This window comes from Aquila chrysaetos, chromosome 18, assembly GCF_900496995.4.
Source record: "Aquila chrysaetos chrysaetos chromosome 18, bAquChr1.4, whole genome shotgun sequence".
Classification (NCBI taxonomy): Eukaryota; Metazoa; Chordata; class Aves; order Accipitriformes; family Accipitridae; genus Aquila; species Aquila chrysaetos.
In genome coordinates this window covers 21,479,686-21,501,866 of record NC_044021.1, presented here as the reverse complement: position 1 = coordinate 21,501,866, position 22,181 = coordinate 21,479,686, and the positions used below count along the sequence as shown (strand labels likewise).

General features: G+C 37.8%; 1 protein-coding gene across 1 annotated transcript; it reads left to right on the top strand.

Moving 5' to 3' along the window:
- The first annotated feature begins 49 nt into the window (after nt 1-49).
- Nucleotides 50-21,961, top strand: DEK (DEK proto-oncogene). The gene is made up of 11 exons (XM_030041814.2): nt 50-313; nt 2,196-2,342; nt 4,709-4,810; nt 5,306-5,415; nt 8,117-8,211; nt 10,975-11,095; nt 12,237-12,419; nt 15,475-15,607; nt 17,882-18,030; nt 19,354-19,422; nt 20,357-21,961. The coding sequence occupies exons 2-11, from the start codon at nt 2,207-2,209 to the stop codon at nt 20,366-20,368; spliced, it is 1,110 nt and encodes a 369-aa protein (XP_029897674.1). The 5' UTR covers nt 50-313; nt 2,196-2,206; the 3' UTR covers nt 20,369-21,961.
- Nucleotides 21,962-22,181: the final 220 nt, after the last annotated feature.

The following is a 22,181-nucleotide window of genomic DNA, read 5'->3' as shown; positions in this document are numbered from 1 at the left end:
CGGCGGCCGCCTCCCCGCGCCGGCCGGGCTGCGGGCGCTGATTGGCCGCCGCCTTCCCGCTTCCTTCTCCCCGTCCGAGAACCCGCCATTTTGAAAACCTTGTTGATTCCGGGAGAGAGAGAGAGAGTGACCGACCGACCGACCGACGGACGGACGGCGGGACGCGGAGCGCGCGCGTGTCGCTGTGCGCCAGGGCGCCCGGCCCCGCCCCGTCCCCCCGCCCTCTCCCTCCTCCGGTAACTGTCGCCTCCGGCTGCCGTTGCTGCCGCAGCCGCGCCCGAGGAAGGAGCCAGAAGCCGGGGTTGGAGCTGAGGTGGGTCCTGCCGCCATGGCCGTTAACGGCGCCCGAGAGCGCCTTCCCGCCTCTCCGCACCTCGCCGCCGTCGGGCCGGGCTGGGGGGTGATGAAGGGGGGGACGGGGGGGACGCCGTGTGCCGGGAGCGCTTGCCGCCGGCCGACCCACCGGCGGCCGCGGGGGGCCGCCTCCCTCCCTCTTTCCCTCCCTCCTTCCCTCCCAGGCCTCCGCCGGGCGTTGGGCTGCGTTTTCCGCCTGAGGTGTTTCCTGGGCGCTCCGTCCCGCCCTGCGGCGGGAGGCGGGCGGAACGGTCTCGCCGCCTGTTAGTTCGGGGAGGGGGACGGCGCTCGCCGCTGCCCCCGCCGCCCTTCTCCTTGGCTGCCGGCTCCTCCGGGCGCTACCCGTCGTCGTCCCTTTCCCCGGCCTCCGGCTCGCAAGCCGGGAAGGGGACAGGTGGCGAGTCCGTGTCTGAAAAGTCCTGGGCGAGGGTGGGAGGTGCTGTTGTGCACAGTACCCTTCTCGGGGCGGCTTGCGAGATATTTCTCCTGGCCGAAAATACCGCCGGCTTCAGCCTTCCTAAAGGTGGATCCCAGTACCCTTTTTCCCGAAGCAAGTCATTCTCACGGACCTGGTTGTCGAAAAGCTAAAAAGTCTCTTACTTTCCTATTCCCCTTCTGCTCCCGCTGAAAGGGGAAGGAAAGACAACTTGTAGTACTTTGCTTGCTTTTTCACTTGTGCAGACAAGTAAAATCCAGAGAGTAGTATCGTGAAAAAGCCGGACTACTTTTCTGTGTCAAGTGAAATACTGGTAGTAATACCCTGAGAGCAAAATTTTTTTTCCCCCAGTGATTTAGCAAAGAGGAGTAAACTTTCTTTTTTCACTGACTCTTGATAATGTAACTCATGTTTTCTGTCATTTGGAGTGCTGCTGTTCTCTGGCACCTGCTAATGTTGCATATAAGCAGTTGATTTCTTTTTGTTTATTGAGTCTGACCTTTTGCAGATAATGTTGGCTTTAATATCAGAAAAAGAAAGTGGTTAATCATGTGATATTTTTTTTCCACAAGGGCTTATACAACTGAAGCTGTATTTTGTTCCTGATCTGTAAACAGTGAAAGATTTTGAAAGCTAGAATTTTTCAAAAATGAACAGATATGGCTATCTTCCTTTGTTAGATAGACATTCTCTGTCAGTAGGGAAATGGTACTCGCCAAAGTGAGGTATTTTCAAGCTAACATTTCAGCTGCTTTAAATGCTAAGAAAAGACTCCTCTTAAATATGCTAAGTATGAGCCATTTATTCTTTTTTCTGTTATAGATCTGCAGATTGAAAACAAAAAGCATTTTCAAGCCCTAAGATGTCACAACTATTTGAATTCTGGAAGCAGTGTTAATTTTTTCCGAATTGCTCATAACTTTTATTTTTCATTTTTCTGTTCCTATTTCCCATCTAAATATGTAGCTTGTTTAACTTACTAGGAAACTTGTATGCATGGTTAACCATGATCGAAATAACTACTCAGTTTATAATATGGTGCACTAAAATTGTGATATCTTAAAACATTACAGTTCTTAGTAGATAGCAGCATCAATTGCTTTGAGCGGGTGTTTCCAAATGCTTCACAAAGCAAGCTTGAAGGCTTGTGTGTGGAAAGAATTTATAACCTTTTAAACTCTTTTTAACCAGGCTAGTTGCAGAATGGATGGCAACTCCTCCTGAAAAATATTATGTATTGTGTGTATGCAAAATATATTAGTATCTTAAAGAATGTGAATAATCACAATACGAGCACTGTGACATTAATTCTACTGTACAAGAAGATTTTTTTAAAAAGCAAGAATCGTCTGTTTTTCATGTATAATGCTATATTGATGATGGTTTCCGTGACTGCTTTTTACAGAACTATACACCATGTCTTCTGTTGTTTCATCAAAAGAAGATACAATGTCGTCTGAAAAAGCAGATGAGAAAAAACCTGAAACTGAAAACAAAGCTGAGGAAAGTGATGAAGATGAAGAAGAGGAGGAGGAGGAGGAGGAAGAAAAGGGTACTTGTTTTTCCACTGAATAAGTTGTCCTTTAAAAAATGCCAAGCTTACTGAATGCAATCTCCTGTGATCTCAGCTAATTGTACAATTGTTGTTTAGGAGATTCCATGGTACATCTATCTCATAGGTCATAAATTGCTTCCCAGTAGACTATAATAGACAACACTAGAAACAGCAATGATGGTGTTCCTCAGGAAAGATTGAAGGAATTAACAGCATCCTGGATTCCTACACTAGGGGGGTGGTGGTGGTGTTGTATAAACTTCTAGATGATTATAAGAGGTAGCATCCTTTATCAAATTATTTGTATAAAAAAGCATATCGAAAAGAGAATCCTTTTTTGCCAGTAACAGGCTGAAGTGATCCATGTTTGCAAAAGAGAGAAACTTGAGAAATCTGTGCTGTAGCTTTGGAAACAATACAGATGTCTTTGCTTAACTACTGTGAACTAATTTACTGGGTACCAGAATTTAATTGTATTGGAGGAAGGATATTCTGTCTCACTAATTTTGTCAATAAAAATCATGGCAATATCATAGGATGAGCAAGCAAAGCAGGTTTTATGTTGTGGCATGTAATTGAAGAGGGTAGTCAAGGAATACAAGGTGTGATGAAGGAACTACTATACAAAAATGTTAATTTCCATCCTGAAGTCTCTAGGCACTGGTTTTGCAAATGAAAGCATCCATGGAAGTAGAGCTGTAGTATGGCACAGCGAAAACCAAGTCACTGATGGTCTTGGATTCTTAAAAGAGCTGAAGTCTGTCTTTAGAAAAGGTAGTAGAAAGAAAAGAGATTATGCTGTTTGGGAAACAATAGAGTAATTAGAATTAGATTTTTAGAAATAACTATTTCTTGAGTACACACAAGTATGGTTTGCTCTGTTTTCAGCAGATACGTGTCCAGTTTTGATTATGTTCATACAGATTTTGAAGCTGCTTTCAGATGTTAAAGCCAGGGTAGCCCATCAGTTTAGTGCTAAGGATAGCTTGATTTGAGGTCAAGTATTTTAGTATGAAGTGTTTAGGTGAAGCTTTGGGTTTTCCTTCTGACATGGTGTCATGTTTAACCCCAGCCAGCAACTAAGCACCACGCAGCTGCTCACTCACTTCCCCCCCACCCAGTGGCATGGGGGAGAGAATCGGGGGGAAAAAAAAGTAAAACTCATAGGTTGAGATAAGAACAGTTTAAGAGAACAGAAAGGAAAAAAATAATAATGATAATAATAACAATAATAAGATGACAATAATAATAATAAAAGAATTGGAATATACAAAACAAGTGGTGCACAATGCAATTGCTCACCACTTGCTGACTGATGCCCAGTTAGTTCCCAAGCAGCAATCCACCCCCTGGGCCAACTCCCCCCAGTTTATATACTGGGCATGACATGGTATGGAATACCCCTTTGGCCAGTTTGGGTCAGCTGCCTTGGCTGTGTCCCCTTCCAACCTCTTGTGCCCTCCAGCCTTCTTGCTGGCTGCGCATGAGAAGCTGAAAAATCCTTGACTTAATATAAACACTGCATAGCCACAACTGAAAACATCAGTATGTTATCAACATTCTTCTCATACTGAACCCAAAACACAACACTATACCAGCTACTAGAAAGAAAATGAACTCTATCCCAGCCGAAACCAGGAGATGTGGTATCATTAAAGTAGTGATGTGCAATGTATACATAAAACAATCTAAACATGTTCATTACTAAGCAGTACCAGAATTACTAGGAATAGTATTGTAGTATTTGTGACACTCGTATTATGCCCTGCAGAGTGCCACACTCCGTAGCCCTGGGAGGTGTGGCACAGTCCCACTGTGCTTGTGCTTCTGCCTCTCCTGCTGATATGTGTGGGTCCTCCAGTCCAGTAGTGGGAAAAGAAAACGTCTGCAGGCATGCTGGACTCTTCTTTTGCCCATCTGGGGGTAGTATTCTCCCTGAGAGAGCTCAAGTGGAGCTGTGCGTGTGGGGGCTGCAGCGTCCTGGAAAGAGACTATACAAACAATGTCAGTTCTGTACCTCAGAAAGGCAGTGAAGGAAGAGAAGGATGGGTTTCTGAAAATGCATAGTGCTGCAATCTCCATTGTGGGGTGAAGTCCCCTTTAGGAAATACCCGGTCTTATCTTCAAGGTTAAGTTGGATACAGGACTGTGGTTAAGAACTAGACTCCTAGTTATATGTATACAGCTCCATAGAATCCCATTGACCTATTAGCCAAAGATTTGAAAGTGTCATAGTACCTGGTTATATCATTATCCATTTTTGGTTTGCAATTTCAAAGATTCAGTGTTATATTGCGTGTCATTACAGTTGAATCTGCTCGTATAATGAAAAATACTGTTTTTAAGGAAGCTGTCTTTTGCAGAAAAGAGTCTCATTGTTGAAGGAAAAAGGGAGAAGAAGAAGGTAGACCGACTGACCATGCAAGTGTCCTCATTGCAAAAGGAACCTTTTACAATTACACCAGGTAAGCTTGTACTCTCACATAAGAATTTTGACTGTCAGGAATGATAATGAAACCTCTTAAAAGATCAAATTATTAATTTGTTGTAGATAAGACCTAACTTAAGAGTTGTGATCCATATTTAAATAGTAAGGCTATTTAATTATATGAAAACCCTCTTTTATTCTGTAGCATCAATTTAAATCATAAAAGTTCTATAATGTTTAAACTTACCTGGAATAGGATCTTCAGTACCTAGCCACCACTAACAAAGGCAGAAGCAGCTAGAATAAAAAGAAATGTACCCTGGTCTAGGTAGTATCAAGTAAGGAAGATAAAGAGACTGTCAGGATGCCTAATTGATAGGAAAAGGCCTGCTTAATGTTTGACCTATTATAATGTCTGATGCTATTCTGAAATAACTTTTTTGCTTTTTTAAAAACCACTAGATGTTTTGAAGTTACAAACATAGGTAAATATGAACGTGATGAATAGCGTAATTCATTTTAACTGTTTCAGGAAAAGGACAAAAACTCTGTGAAATTGAAAGGATACAATTCTTTCTGAGTAAAAAGAAGACAGATGAACTTAGGAACCTGCACAAACTCCTCTACAACAGGCCAGGCACTGTAAGAATTTAAAATCAATCTTGTATATCTACTAGTTCTCATGCATAGTGAATATGTTTGTAGTATAGTTTTTTACATTTGCACATGTGGATCTATTTCAAGTGTCATTTATTACAAACTACTTAAAAAAAATGAATATTGCAGGACCAGTTAAGCAAGCCCATAATTTTTCTAACTCCTGTAAACTACTCTCCCTGTAAAAAGCCTATGGAAAGGTGAATTGTAAGTCTGCTTGAATATAGATTTTTTTGATTATTTTTTTTTTTAATGGGAGGGAGGGATAGTTTAACTTATGAGGATGAGTTGGAAATAATTTATGGTTGACATGCTAAAAGCTGCTGACATGTGGATTATAGTCAAAATACTCCATGTAGTTATTTTGTTCAACATAGCTTTTTCTTAGTACTTCTATTTCTTTTATGTTTGAAACATGTTGGGTTTTAATACATTGCTACTTACCTAGTTGTTTTCTCCTTTAGTTTGCACAAAGCAGTAGAAAGTAAAACTACATTATATGTAAAATCTTAATAGTGATTTTTGTCACATTTATCTAAGACAATTAAAATATTAGTTAAAAACTGGTATGCTCACTTTTGTATTTAAGAATGAAACTTAAAGAAAATATAATAGCAAGTCTGTCTTGGAGCCCTTTATGTATCAGTGATTGTGCCTTAGATTTCAGAGTAAATATGACCCATTTTCCTTGCTAATAGAGGTAAAACAGATGGAGAGAAAATAAGGCATATTAAATTTCACTATTTCAATACACTTACCATGTTTATAGGAATTTGTTTTTAGTCTCTTTGTGTATTTTGGAAACTTGAACAACTAGCACAGAAACCAGGAACTGAATAGTACTAGTGCAGATGCATGCTAGCTCTAACATCTCAGACCACTGCTGCAAATGCAATGGTTGTTTAAATGGCAGAGAAAGATCTGTTGCTTCCAGTATTCAGAAAAAGAACAGTATATATTCATTAGAACTTACTTCTGTGAATTATGCTATTTTTTCAATATGGCAATAACAGACTAGAGAATTTCTGACTCGGTGCATACAGAGCTTTGCAAACTTTTGGATTGTCCTGACGTAGAATTTAATTGTTGGATAGGAAAGGTACAAAAACAGAACCATGTAACTTTCTGATTTAACTGGCTTTAGTGTGAAAGTTGTCAAACTGCATCCATTTACCCTTCATGAAACCAGTAATACTTTTCTACCGTATTTGGGTGGAGGTACTGGGATATCATTACCTCAGAATCCATCTTTCCCACTTTAGATTGCAGATCTGAGACATAACTGATTAAGAGACTGTATTGTTTATTGATTATGCAACACACTACTAAGAAACTAACAACTCAATTATACTGTTATTAATAATTGATTTAGTGATCAATAATAAATAATCTAATAAACTAATAGACACATAACTATTCGCAGTTTCATAATTTCGTGCAAATGATGTAATTGTAAATTGATACTTAACACTCCTAAATAATACTAACTAGACACAACTGCTGTTGAAATACAGCTCTTGCCCTTCCCTCCTACACCACTTACTTGGTTGCAATTCTACCCCCCACTTTGCTCTGCCCTCCCACATTTAGTCTTTTGGACATAGACTTGTTGGAAAGTCCAGCTGGATTGCTGCAGTGTCCCAGTGGTTTGAGTGCAAAGATACGACAATATGTTTATTTGCTTGGACATATATATTGGTATGGTTTCATCCAAAACTATACTTAATCAGAATTGTAGGGAACTCAGAATGCTGTTTAATATAGTGAAGATCAGATATTGTCTTGTATGCACATTCTGTATGTGCTTTGGATTGTAGTTAACATTTTTAATAAAACATGCCAATACCATCTGCAAATTTTCTCTAGGTGCTGGACAAAGATAATTCTCTTTGGAAAAGGAGCTTAGCTTTGGTAAAATTATAAACTAATGGAGAAAGACCAGGAACAAAATTTGTAGAACTATAGAAAGTGAGTTCAAATTATTCTTGATAGTGTTAAAAAGAATTCAGAAGAATGAAAGATTTGGGGATGGTTTTTAACTTTTATTTTTGTAAAAGGAGATGGAGCAAAAACAAAGAATATATTTGGGATCTTGATGGGAGCAATTTTCCCATTATAAGGGCTGTTGGAATGAAAGTTCAACCCTGTTCAGACTGCAGGTATAATGGCAAAAGTTGTAAATTGGGTGGTATATAAATGTAAAAATTGGTCATGCTAAAGAAAAGGTTCAAAAGTACAATCATGATCCTGTGTAAGACTTTAGAAAAGCAAGTAAAGCAAATCTGCTTTAGCAGATGATATAGTAAAAATAAAATTCACTTTTCTATAACAAATCACATGGTACAAAGCATGCAACAGGCTTCATATGATCATAGTTGTGTAAACCTGTAAATAATCATGCAGTATGTTCTAAACAAGCTTGTAATGGCAGGTGATTTTTACCTAGTAAGTTATTAGAAGGAATTAAAAGTACCAAGATCACAAGAACTTCGTTGTTGTAGTTATGCTGTCATGAGATAAATAAAGGCATAATCCATCTAGGTTATAACTTAAAGGGTATAACTTTTTGTCAACAGAAGGCTAAATGCTAGAATAGATTTTTCTTGTATGAAAAGTTAACAAATGTAATTGGATGAAATCTTTTAAACTACTTGCAATGGAAAGTAATCTGTGTGTTCTGTTCTAGGTTGCTTCCCTAAAGAAGAATGTGGGTCAGTTCAGTGGGTTCCCGTTTGAAAAAGGAAGTGACCAATACAAAAAGAAGGAAGAAATGTTAAAAAAGTAATGATCTTTATTGCTACTTAACATAGCTTGACTCATGCTATACACTCCTTTTTATTTTCAAAATTTTACTTCAGATTAAATTTAAACTTTAAGCTGAGTGGCTGTTTCCTGGAGCTCTATGATCTGTTTCTGAGCTCATTTTAATCACACAAATTGGTCTCTTAAGACAAATTGAAATGTGTTAAAAAGAGTTAAATTGTGAACATTTTATTCACAATTCCTACAGCCCTGGCTTTAACTGTTGCATGCTAACTAGCAGATTCTTCTGCCAAGTGAGAGGAAGACATTATTTCTCCAGGGCAAGCATAGTGTTGTGAATATATCGTGCTCTATTCATGGTGCAAACTTGCATCCTTCTATGCCTCAAAGCCTCTTCTGCTTACTGTATGTTAAACATACAGTCTTATTCCTAAAAGTGCTCTAGCACTCTAGCAACTAGTCTTAACAAATTTTTTTTTTGTCATCTTTTTTTTTTTTTTTTTTTTTTACTGTCTCCCCACATAAGCTGCTTCTCTGTTAGCAGGAGAAGCTGCTGCAGCTTGGTTTTGACTGGACTGAAAGGGTTTAAAAATGCCCTTGCATATTTATGCAGCTAGTTGTAACAAATGAAAGAGCTAATAACTTCTACACAATTGATTCTAAATTGGTTTTTTTAGTGTCAGTTTGTTGATAGTAGAAAGGCTTCCAGAATTGGGAATTTGCAAGTCTTCCTCAGATACGCAGTTTTCTAGGAGTAGGCTTTGTCAAATACACATGAATCTACAAGACAAACTCTGTCTCACGGTGGGAGTTTTGACCGCTTCCCACTGATTTAACGGGATAATGTTTCCCCTTATCTGCAAAAGGTCACAAAATAAAGTATTTTTGCACATTTTTTTCGTATTTTCCATATGAAAGAACTGCTGGTTAAGTTTTGTTACCCTTCAGTCTTCAGCAAATATTCTGAAAACTGGTTGCATTGTCACTCTTATATCAAGGTACTGAGCGCTGTGTACTTGTGTTACTGTGGCAAGTTCTGCTGCTGTTCACAGCTATGTACGAAACACTGCTGATTACATTATTCATTTACTCTTGACTCTGTGGTTGATTTCTGCCCACACTGTACACTTGCACGTCATCGTGTTTTAACAGCATTGAACAAGATAAACAAAGGACAAAATTTATTTTGCAGAATCTTACTGCTCAGGTTATAAACTACAAAGAATGAGGTTTGAGGTTGCTGTGTGGATTAGAGTTCATGGATTTTGTAAGTTAAAACTACTTGCTATGGAAGTTACTGACTCAAAACTTGTGTGCACGTGTTTATTCCACACTTGAACTGCATTTTAATACTTAGTACATTATGTTTGCTGTTACCTACAGATGTACCTTCAAAGCATTAAAAATATGAAAGGATTTGGGGAGTGGTACTTATTCTTTGTATATACCAGTTCTAACAAGTTAAAATACAAGGACAAATGCCATGTGTAAGACAAGTCATAAGGAATTTTAGTTAAAGCAGCAACAGAACCATAAAATCCTTAATTCGGTATACAAGGTCTTGAAAGTCTGAAACAAACTTTGATGCTATGTAGTTTTTAAATCCGTTAACAAGTTAGGTGAGTTTTAACTCTATAGTATTATTGTCTCTTAAAATGCAAGAGACTGACTTTTGATTCTGCAGGAATACCTTACAAGTATTCAGTGTATCCCCAAAAGCTAAACAGGAGGGCCTTCTGCATGTTAAGATTGTACAGATTTTTTTATAACCTTGTCTAGAAAAATGATTGAAAGATTTTACTTCATTGTTGGAAGGATGGTAGATGAACTTTGAGGCAGGGAGATGCGCCAATCCACCAGTTTAGGATTTTCTGTTCCCATGCCCTAAAACATGGGAGAACAAAGTTGTTCTGCCCCTTGGAAAGTCTGTGAGTCTAAAGGGACAGTCTGAAATTAAATGCTACTTTAGAGAAGTTGTAGGCCACCATGAAATAGTTGCACTGACTTTTAAATGAACAATCAAAAATAAGTTTTCTTTGATGTTGATTACCAGAAATAGCTATTAAACTTGTGAAAAGTGGTCAGACAATGAAATCCCCTTTTCAGGCAGCATCGTACAAAATGAATGAAGAGGAAAGCATAAGCATGCAAAGGGAGGCAACAGGTAGAATAAATAGGGTGTTTTTTGTTTTGTTTTTAAACTCTCATTAAGCTTGCATTCTGATGTCATACCCTCACAGGATTTGACTCTTTCTTTCCGCTTTTTTCAATACCGGTGGGACAAATGATAAAGTGGGACAATTGGTTCAAGATCCTTTTGGAGTAAAGGGGGTGGATGTCAGAGTTTCTCTTAACCTTCTATCTTCATCAGAGGTACTTCCATAAAGGGATAAGGAACCAGAGAAAAAAAAGGGAGGCCCCCTGCCCCCTTTGAGTTCAAGTCTTGTACCCACTGGATTTATTCCAAGATTGATTCTTTCCAGTGTGGTAAATTAGGAGAGATTCTAGGGAAGATTTTTTTATTAAGATTTTATAACTTTTTTTTATATATCCTACTTTACACACATGTGGATTTGGGAATTTTGTTTTATTTTGCTTTATGTAATATGGTGGTGGTTCTTTGCTTAACTATAGATAAGACTGGAAACATAGTTAAGTGTATATACTCATGCCTATTGTCAGGTTGCAAATGCAAACCAGATAGCAGCTTCTATCAGTCAGATGTTGACTGATTGTTTAGGATATGATACTGAATCTTTTTTTCTTTTTTTTTCTCTCCAGATTTAGAAATGCAATGTTGAAAAGTATCTGTGAAGTTCTCGACTTGGAAAGATCAGGAGTTAATAGTGAGCTGGTAACCAGAATCTTAAACTTCTTAATGCACCCAAAATCGTCAGGCAAGGTGAGATGCAGGTTGTTATGCTTGCTTTTATAGCTCTGTTATGCAGCTGTCTCTATTGCTTATTATTTGCTTGTTACCAGTGGTGATAGAGTTACTGTTCTAACTTAGTGAAGTAGCAATGGCTTCTTGAAAGAGAGTAGTTCTACTTCTGCAGACATCCATAATGCAGTGAGGACTTAGACTATATGCTTACACATAAGTGCACCTGTTACACACTGTTAGTGCAGAAAAGTGTGTGAGGTCAACACATGAAGCCAATTAGAGATATCCATACCCAAATACCCTAAGTAGCTTTTGCTTTGTGGGTGAATGGAGGGGAGGAGACATAGTATGTGAGCAGGAAAGAAAAAGAAGAAAAAAAGGTGTCAGAGCAAGGAAATAAAACATGAAAGGACAGTAAAATAAGCTGTCAGATGTTACGTGGGTATGCTACAAGTTGGTAAGTGTGATCACACTTGGTCATCACAAAACGGAATTTGTTGCAAGGCTAGGAAAACTTGCTTTAGCTAGTATATGCTGGTACGCTAGATTCAGCTGCCAAGTCTACTAAACTCTATTACTAATCTTGGACTTTCAGTTTTTGATCTAAAAGCAATACTTAAATAGTTGGACTGTTGCTCAGGAAATTAAATTTATTCCCAGCAAACACTGGTAGGTGATGTAAACAAGGAGTCTGCATGTTATCTTAGGGACACTGGCACTGAGTGACAACAAAATGCAGTTTTGCATAAGACGTGACAGAATTCCTACCTTTAAGTCTTCTGAAGAGTTGTCAGCTAATTTGTTAGCAGAAGAAAAAGCTTGCTTTTATGAGTTGGGAGGGCATAGGTAGGTAAAGGTTCCTTCTAGATGGTTCTTTCTTGCTTCCCTTCCCTAACCCCCAACCTTTGAAAGTTTGTTTAGTTAGGGGAGTGGAAGGGGTGCTTGGCTTAGACTGAAATTTCATTTTACTCAGCTCCATCTCTGGAATGAATTTCTCCTTACTGCAAAATGTTAGGGCTTAAGTGTAGTACATAAAATAGTCTTGGGTTTTGTTATCAAGACTTAGACACCTCTATATTTGTTTACTGTTCTTTCATGTGATTTGAAGGATATTTTTTAAATTCACTTTTGTATTCCTACTTGGATCCCTGTCTCTCAGCCATTGCCAAAGTCCAAAAAAACACCAAGCAAAGGTGGCAAAAAGGAACGCAGTAGCACTGGAACAACAAGAAAAGCAAAACGCACCAAGTGCCCAGAGATCTTGTCAGATGAATCCAGTAGTGAAGAAGATGAGAAGAAGGAAAAAGATGACTCTTCAGAAGAAAAAGAAAGTGAAGATGAGGTAATGAGGGGTTTTGTTTGTTTTTCAACATAGGGCTGAAAACATTTGTCTGTAATTTGTCATTATGTGGTTGTTATTGATTGGTAATTCTTGGAACACGCGGAGTTGGGGGGTAAGTGATGTTTAACTGAATGAATGGTTTGATAGAAAAGGGAACACATCTGCAATTTATAAGAGATGTTCATAATTTTTAGTGCATTAAAGTTAGAGAATCAATAAGATAAAAGGCAAAGATTCTGATTCTTGGATGGATATATGCACCTTATAAAACCATTTGCTATATGTCATTTTGGGGCAGCCAGGATTTCAAACATCTTGTGGTGACTTTATTGTAATTTCATAAAAACTCCCAATATCTATATATTTTTTTTCTGTGTAGGGTTTGATTGCATGCCTAGGACTTAACGTTGAATTCAGTAGAGGTCCCTGACCTACCTGGCTGCATTGTGTTTGGATCTTGGTTCCATATTTCTCCTGGATTGTATGTCCTAATCTCTCTTTTAGGGTTCTGTGTCTTGGATCGCAAAGATAAAGTGAGCAACATAGTAAGCAGCCTTACAAAGATCTCTGCAATCTCCAAAGTGTTCTCATCTTGCTGTGTTTTCTGTTTTCTGTTTTCTTTGAAGCTTCTTTTAGCCTTGCATAGCAGGAGAGAAATTAGATTATCTTTGTATTTAAATGCAAAATATCATTCCCTGTGCATTCACTTTCAGCCCTGTACTTTGTCACAGAATAGACACAAAACATGGAGGGACAGTACAAGTGTACAGCTGATTTGTGTACAAAGCGTATACGGATTTGTCCATATGCCTGAAGCCTGGAAAAAAGAAATTAAAAGGAGCTACAGGCTCCATCTTATCCTATATTTTGATATAGATGGTACTGCCTTCTTAGCCTTAATCAGATCACTGCAACAAACAGCAATTAGTTGACTGATGGTGTCCATGGAAATTCTTTATGTAAGTTATGGAACCTTTGGCTGTAATGTAAGACCATTATTTACTTGGGTTAAATTCTGTGTATGCAGTGGAAGTCTGACAGGCTGTTAAGTAAATAGTCTGAGCTATAGAAAATAGTAACAAAAATCTTCTGTTGAAAAGCCAATTTATGTAACTTTAACAGTTTGTTTTGTCACTGTCATTTTGATAGGTGTTGGTTTTAATTTTAAAAGACGGTTCAAGGAAATTCCCTATGCCTCCATGAAACAAACTTAATTCTTGGTTTGCCTTTTTCTTTCCCCACAAAAGGCAAATTGAAAGAGGGCTGAAATACTAAAAGTTAATTTTATATTTGTTCATCTCTTCAGCAGAACAGTCTTCCTACTGTGAGGAGAGGAATGTCACTTTCAGAGGCAGGAGTTGTCTTTTAGAAAATTTTTCAAGAACTCGGTTATCTAAAAAAAAACCCACCCCCCCAAGAAACAAAAAAAATCCAACAAACAAAAAAAACTCACAGTAAACCCCATTGATCTAACTGGGTTTTCTTTGCCTTCTTTCAGAAGATAGGAGTTAGATATGTCTGCCAGGCAATAGCTGAGTAGTCTGCAGTCTTTGGAAACTGAAGTTGACTTGCATGGAGTAAAAGCTTAATTATTACAAAAACACTAGTATGTCAAATTAGTTTGAATATTAGGAAATGGTGAAATGGAAAATGTCTGCATTTGCACAGCTTTAAGATTGCAGCATTTAAAAAAAAAGTTCGGTTTATGACACTCTAACGTACTACAGGTGGAAGGACGTAGGCAGCAAATCTGCTTTGCTGCCTCAGCTCCGTTGGAATCTTAGGTATGGAGTGGCTGGAGTAGATTGTCCTGAGTTGCATGTCTCTCTTGATTGCAACTCTTTCTTTAAACAATACAAACAAACAAAAAAATCTTACAGTTACCTGGAAGCAAAAGATACCTGAAATATTTTTGTGTGCTGGGGGAGCATAATTTTATAAAAAACTGAAATGTGAGTGCCAGGTTTAACTTCTGACTTCGTAGCTGGTGATGGAGCTTTAGCAGAAACTTGAAAGCTGAAAAGTTACAAACTACAAACATTTATTGAGAAATGGAGCCATCTTGAGTGTATTTTCTGAATTTCAATAGTGAAAGTCTTCATCCTTCATTTAACACTGCAGAGCAAGTGCAACTGTAACTGAGCAAGCCAATATAAATAAATATAATCTGGTTTATTAAATATTAGTTTCATGAGTTGCACCAGGTACTAATGGCAGAAGCAGTTAAAAGTTACATGAACTAATCTTAGGTGTTTAGATGTTGATAGTTTGCTCAGTTGACTACACTGCCATTTAAACTATAAATTAGAATTATGAATTTAGTAACTATTGTTAATTAATTTGTTTTGTTTCATGATGTTTTTTCTCTGAAGTATGGTTTATTCCTGGTCAATGTTCCATGTTTGCTTCTGTGAGGAAAGTTTTCAGCCTTGTCAGAAGTACTGTCTAAAGATTCTGTGTGTTAAGCACACATTTAATTTGTGCCAAAAATGCAGTGCACTGATACGTGTATACTGTATGAATTTATGTTCCCAATTTCTTCTGTTGATGTTAACTTAATGCAATGATTTTGGGGGTTTACTAGTCACAATAATCAGCCAAATTATGGATTAGCTAATGTAGTTCTCCTAAGCTAGTGCAAAAAGAATTAGCCATGTGTAGTCTTAGAGAGCTATAGCATCTAGAAGTAATTGAATACAACATACCATGTCCTTGTTTAAAGGAACATCTTCAAAGTGACTTTATAAGCTAATTATAAGTAATTATGAATGGAAAGTTGTAGCACAACCAAACTACTAGTATAATCAAAAAGTTCTAGCTGTTTGAGCTTAAGAGTCATGTAGAAGGACAATGTGAAATTTAAAAGAATGTAGGAATACTCTTTGTGGACATATTCCCCCTATGGTATAGGAGTAGAAATTGCTAGTAAAATATAGTAATTAAATTTGCTGATTTAGTTTGTATTGACAGAAAGGATAATTTCCATTGTGGAAAAGAGGTATGGACTGTTAGGATAGAAATCATCATTTTAATCTTCTGTTTTTCTTCTTTATAGCCCCCTAGAAAAGCATCTAAAAGAGAAAAATCTAAAAAGGTGACTTCCAAAACAAAGAAAGCTGTGAAGGGTGCGAATGTCAAGAAGGCAGATAGCAGCACTACTAAAAAAAATCAGAACAGTTCTAGAAAAGGTAAATGCCTTAAATCTTTCATCATACATTGTCTTGTAGCTTAACTGGCATGCTTATTAGAAAGGAAGCTTTTGCACCTAATTGTGAAAGAAAATAGAATTTGGTGAATTGTTGGCTTACTATTTCTTTCCTTGCAACAGTAATTAAAAAAAAAGTTCTTAGTTTGGGTATAGTTTATGTAATTTCTATTGTCTACATATATTTGCATATAAACTGAAAGTATCAGCCTAGTTCTCCCGTCTGCTGGAAGAACGTTAGCAAAATTCTGTTGGTGCCTCTATAGTGACTTCATGTGAATCTTACAATTGATCCAGTAGTATATATCACACTGTGTATCTTTTGTTCAGCAGCTTAATGTGTTTTTTGTTAACATAGATATGGGTTCTACATGCATCATGTTGCTATTGGTTTTCTCATATCTGACGATATGCATAAAAGTATACACACATTGAGTTTCTTAATACCTGTGCAAAGATTGCAGCAGTGCAGGTGGGGACAGTGGTTTCTTTCTAAGCAGCTTTGCAGAGAAGGACCCGAGTAGGGGTTCTCACAGACAATGAGTTGAACCCAATTCAGCAGTGTGGCCTTGTGATAAGGAACACTGATGGCACTCTGCGCTGTTTCTGCAAGCATGTAACCAGCAGGTTGAGGGAAGTGATTAGGACCCCCTGTTCAGCACTTGTGAGCCTGCCTCGGGAGTGCCGTGTCCAGCTTTGGGCTCTCTGGTGCAAGACAGATGAGGACATACTGGAGCGAATGCAGTGGAGGGCCACCAGCGTGGCCAGGGGGCTGGAGCACACGATGCAGGAGGGGAGGCAGAGCGAGCTGGGCTTGTTCAGCCTTAAGAAGAGACGGGTAAAGGGGGATCATACTGCAGTCTGCAACTGCCAAATGAGAGAGTATGGGGAAGGCAGGGCCACGCTCTGCTTGGAGGTGCACAGTGAGAGGACGGGAGCCAACAGGCACAAGCTGACGCCAGGGAAGTTGCAATTACATGTTAGGGGAAGAAAAGCTTCACCATGAGGATGGTCACAGAAACAGGGCCTGGAGGAGTTGTGGAATCCCCGTTGTTGGAGATGTTCACAACTCAACCTGGCAGGGCCCCGAGCGACCAGCTCCACGTTGGCCCTGTTCTGTGTAGCGGCTTAAACCAGATGATCTCCAGAGGTCCTTTCCTACCTTAAATTCTCTGGTACTTTCTAACAGCCATGTCTCTGTTACAATTGCAGTATCAGTTATTAATGCAGCAGGTATCCATACTGTAAACATACTTCACTTAATGCCAGCATCGGCACATGTATACTATAGCACAGACATCAGTTCAGATTAATTACTGTGCTTGTCAGCATATTAAGAAAAGGAATGGTTAAACTCTTAGGCATGGAATTATGCTAAACTTCTTTCATATCCTTATTTCTCAGCAGAGTAAACTTACCTGCGCTGAACTGAGTGTATTTTCAGGTTGGCTGCTGGCAGTACTAATGTGGCTGACACTGTGTGTGTATGCTTTATTTTGTCATCAACATATATATATATAAAAAAAACATTACATATGTGTTTTGCATATATGTTATGTAATATGTTCATAATTTCTTCTTTACCCCTCCTGCATTTCTGTTTTGAGTGTATGTTCGCAGTACACAAATCAAAATGTTAAGTAGGTCTTTCTGTAAGTTTGTTATCTAGATTGTTTGGCATCTGCTCTGAATTTTGTCTTGTTGGCAGTAGAGGAACTGAGTGGATGTTGGAGTCGTTCAGACTAATTTTTTTCCTGCTGGAAAAGATTGTAGGAGTGTCCTGTGCCTCTTAACTTCCTTTATGATTCTCTTATTTGCTGTCATGGTGTTCTGATAGCATGTTCAGTAATACAGGACTGCAAAATTACAAGATCCTAGTGCGCAGCGCTGCTGGGGGGGACACTCTGAACTCCTTTTAAAAGCAGATAAGTACTTTTTTTAGGGCCATAATACCTCAATTTAGAATTGTTGTAATAAGCCCTTTTTTAGTTTGATAGATTAATCTGTCCCATAGTTTCTAGGGTACATATTGATTTGTAAACTGATGGTTCATCAACAATGATGCGGATTCATAAATAAATGTGGTACTGATAGCATTAGCTTTGTTTTTAAATGGAAGGTCTGGCAAGATTTCTATTTTAAGTGAGAACATCTGTATCAGATGTTTGGGGAAAGTTCTGATGGCTTCTCTTTTGGAGGAAGAAAGCAGACAAATAGAAAAGCTTTTATTACAATTCAAATTATTCTTCATATTTAGAAAGTGAGTCTGAGGATAGTTCGGATGATGAACCTTTAATTAAAAAGCTGAAGAAACCACCCACAGATGAAGAACTTAAGGAAACTGTCAAGAACTTGTTGGCCAATGCAAACTTGGAGGAGGTCACAATGAAACAAATTTGTAAGGAGGTAAGCAAATATGATTTTGCAATCTCTTTAGGCAGCGGTTTGTCTGTGAACTGACTTTTGTCATTGTTTCAGAAGTGGAGGCTTGCACTCTGCACAGTGGTTCAGAAACAAAGTAGTTTTGCATTGATTTATTTACCCGCTAATAGCTGTAACAACGAGAGCTTTAATCTTAAGATATGCAACAACGATACCCAATATTAGAAGGGAAATCTCCAAAGAAAAATTAGCTACATGGAAAGTAGCAGTATTACCTCCAAAACAACTGCCATGTCTTGAAGTGAAAATATTTGAGATGTTGAGATGGTGCAGCAGCTTGCTGCTATCAAAAGGGCTGTATCCTGGTCTCTGTACATTTTCCTGCTCACCTTGCTCTCATTCTTCGTAAGTTCTCTTTAGGAGTCCATTCAACTCTAATCTATCAGCAAAACATGAATAGGACTCAGCTGAGTTAGTGAGTTGAATCAGTTCAGCAAGGAATCCATTAATTGTCAGGACAGGTGCCAGGAAGGGATGATGTGGCCGGAAAAGGGAAAAGTGGGGAAAAGTGACCAAAACACAGACAGTACTCTTACCTTGGTATTTTCTACAGTCAGTTAACTCACATGTTTGTTTTCGTGGTACTTCCAAGAAGTTGTCTTGAGAAAATTAAACCAGAAGTTTTTCTTATGAGAAAACTGCACGTTTATATTCTGTACAAACTTTTTGTCATGTTTATAGTCATCCTAGAAGTCTGAAATTTGGTATACTGAAATAAAATACTCCGCATTGGTTGTCAGTGTTGGCATCTGTTTTTTGTTTGTTTGGTCCTCTCCCACCCAGTTAACCAAAGAACAGTTGTAGAATAGCACTCAAATATGTTGACTCCCCTATTAGTCACTTGAAAGGATCACAATTTTACGTATTACCAAAAAATAAATAAGCCTTGGGATTTGATATTTGTTTAGCTTCCTACACTAATGCAGGGGTATCTGACTACTTAGAGAGCATGTAAGACAAAGATGGGAGAATTCTTATTTGCCAGACATGCCAAGATAGACATTCCAATTTGTTGATGTGAAAAATTATAGTACCAGTTTAGTCAGTGACCAAACATTAAAAAGTACATGTATTTAAATATTTATGTGGTCAAAATCAGGACAGGAAAATAAGATTGTCACTTTCCATAATTAACAGAGGGCATTTTGGCAGTTTTAATACTAGAAGTACCACACCAATTCTTGCCCTAATTTCATTTAAGCTCCTCCTATTCATACAATACATTGAATGAAAATAATTTGAGGTTTGTTTTGGTTTGGTTTTTTACTTTTTTTTTTCTTTTTTTAGGTGTATGAAAACTATCCTAGTTATGATTTATCTGACAGGAAAGACTTCATTAAAAAAACAGTCAAAGAGGTAAAGACTTTATCATTTAGAAAACATTCTGGGTTGGTTTTTTTTTCCCTGCAGCCTATTAGAAAGTGGCATGGCATCCTCTTACACTAGTTTTAATAGCCTCCTGTATATTGGAAGTTTAGTGTTCTGATAAACCTGAACTCTGGCTCTGAATTTTTTTTTTCTTTTGTATCCCTCTTTCAAAAATAACTGCTTCAGACTCTTATTTTCTTAGCATGCCACTACTGCTCTTATGAATTTCTTTAGTAAGCAAAACTAAAATTAAAGCTATCATCATTTTTGATGACTTTTAGTCTCTGAAAGCTATGCATTTGCTTTAAATTACAGCCTTGGCTGCAAGGTGCACTAGAATTGATGCACTGACCACATACATTCATAGGTAACAATGCATGAGGTTGTATAAGCTCTGCAGACCTGCAAGCTCTGGCAACGAGAGAAGGCAAAGAGGATAGAGATGGATAGCTTTTCTCTGTATGCGCTCCTGATAGCACAGTTACGTTGCCTTTAAGTTTGCTGCACTGAAGATTAGGCCTAATCTAATGTACTCATGACAAAGGGTTTATTGTCCAGTTTGTGGTTGGTAATTTGTAAAAAAAATTTCAAGTTCAATTACTTTTGCTTGCCCCAAAACTAAAAACGGAACTAGAGAAGTGAGGTTCACTTAGTGGAGTTAATAAAGTAACTTTTCTTTCTCTTGTGGCTTCATTTGCAGATGTTGATATATGGCTATCTAGAAATAGTTGTGTCTGTCCTGTGCATACATGTGTCTCTATCAGCAAAGGCATAAGAGAGCAATTTGTCTGCTGTAGGGATGTTCTTGGTTTTTTGTGATAGCAGAAGTAGAGTGTAATTTCTTGATAGTCTGATGCAAGAGGAGAGGCTGTATGTAATTGGATTGAGAGAAAGGAGAAAACTAATACACTTCTCTTTTCAGTTGATTTCATGATCTGATTTGACTGTGGGAAACGAAGATTCCTGGTTTTATGTTCCCATGGATTTGAAGATCTGATAGGCACCAGCAAAAGGAATGTGTCTTACCCTTGTGGTATTTAGTCAGAGCTGATTCTGCTGATCTAATGTTAAGAGTGTTGATGTAAATTGCTTTGTGTATCTTTTTTTTTTAAAAAAACAAAACAAAACTGCATTTGATGCAGGTTTTAGTTGAACATACTTAAGTTTCGTGCATGGCAATAAATGTTCCCTTTTTTATAGTTTTTGTACATTTTGAATTGCTTTGTATAACTAGATTCATTAGAACCATCGTAGCTTTTTAGTGTGGATTACTAGCTTGCAGGAGATTTTAAAATCAAGTAAGATGAAAGCTGCTTATCTGCACATATACATGCAGAGACTGGAATATTGCAGTATTGGTTATAAAGATATTTTTAATACATATCCATTCTGAAAATAACAAAGAGTTAGTCATATGTTAATGTCTTTTATATTCTGATACATTCTACAGATGCAGAATTATTCTAAATCTAGATTACTGTCTTGCATGTGTAGGCACTGAGAGAACTGTCAAAGCATGGTAACTAATTGGCATATAGATGTTATTTTTGTACTTTTAAAAGGCTTTCTGTTGTGTATATAAAGTTATTTCAGATTTCTTTTGTGCAAATCAGTTTTTTAATCTTGTTATCTTAGGATTTAGGACATGAAATGTCAGTGTTCAGCAGTGAGGCTGTGATGAAAAGTGGTATGCAGAAGTTTCATGAAACTACAAATGAGCTGAGGTTTTACGATGTTTGTCCCATCTTAACCTTGTACAGAAACTAAACTGTAGTTTTATACTTAAGCTTTTCAGCATTTAACTTTGTACAAAAGACTACAGATACATTTGTTTCAATGGCTTGACAGTAAATAAAATCCCTCCAAAGGCTATAGGAAAATTTCTAAAGTTCACTTTGCAGAAAATCTTTTACTTTAGTGTCTTGACTTGATGGCCTAGCATCTCAGAAGTGGGTAGCCAAGATGTACAGCTGGGAGGCTCTATAGCTTTGGAAATCCACAGTGGGGCCTCTGAATCGGGCAGCACTGACGTGAGTGGTTAAGCTGTCTTCTGTATGGGAAAGCTCTCCTGAACCTGAGCCTTGGTGCCTCAACATGGACAATGGTACTTTTAAGCCTGCAGTCTTGAACTTTGGCCCACAGCTTTTCGGATCAAAGTGAACTCTTTGCATAAATTTTTGTTGTTTAGTTTCCTGTTCTCGGTACACCTTGTTGCTAATATGGGAAGTCCTACACTTAAAATCATTAAACTAATAGTTGCCAAAGTGTGGGCTGCCATTAACACCATGAGCACAGAATCCCTCTGACTATAGTATTGCTGGAAAGACAAAGCATATTTTTTTGAATTTTATTATTGTACAGTTGAGAAATAAGGGTTCATAAATGATCTAAATTCTGAAAATGTTCAGCCAGTTAGACTATTAATCTTCACACACTTTGAATTTCTTTGCGTGTAATCATTTATAATAAGGCTGAATGTAATGGGGGGTTTTTTGTATTCAATAAATGTCTTTCACAAAAATGTAAATCAGTTTTGATGATCTAACATTTGCTTAAATGTATAGTAAAAAAAAAAAATATATACAGAAACAAGGTTGTTGTCTTTAACTTATCTGGTAGAAACTATTCAAGCCTGATTCAGCAGGCTTCTCTAATTTAAAGATACTGCTGCTGAAAATTTATGTCCTTGCACCACGATAAGATTATGTGTCTTCTGTAAGGTTGGTTTGGTTTTGGGTTTGGTTTTT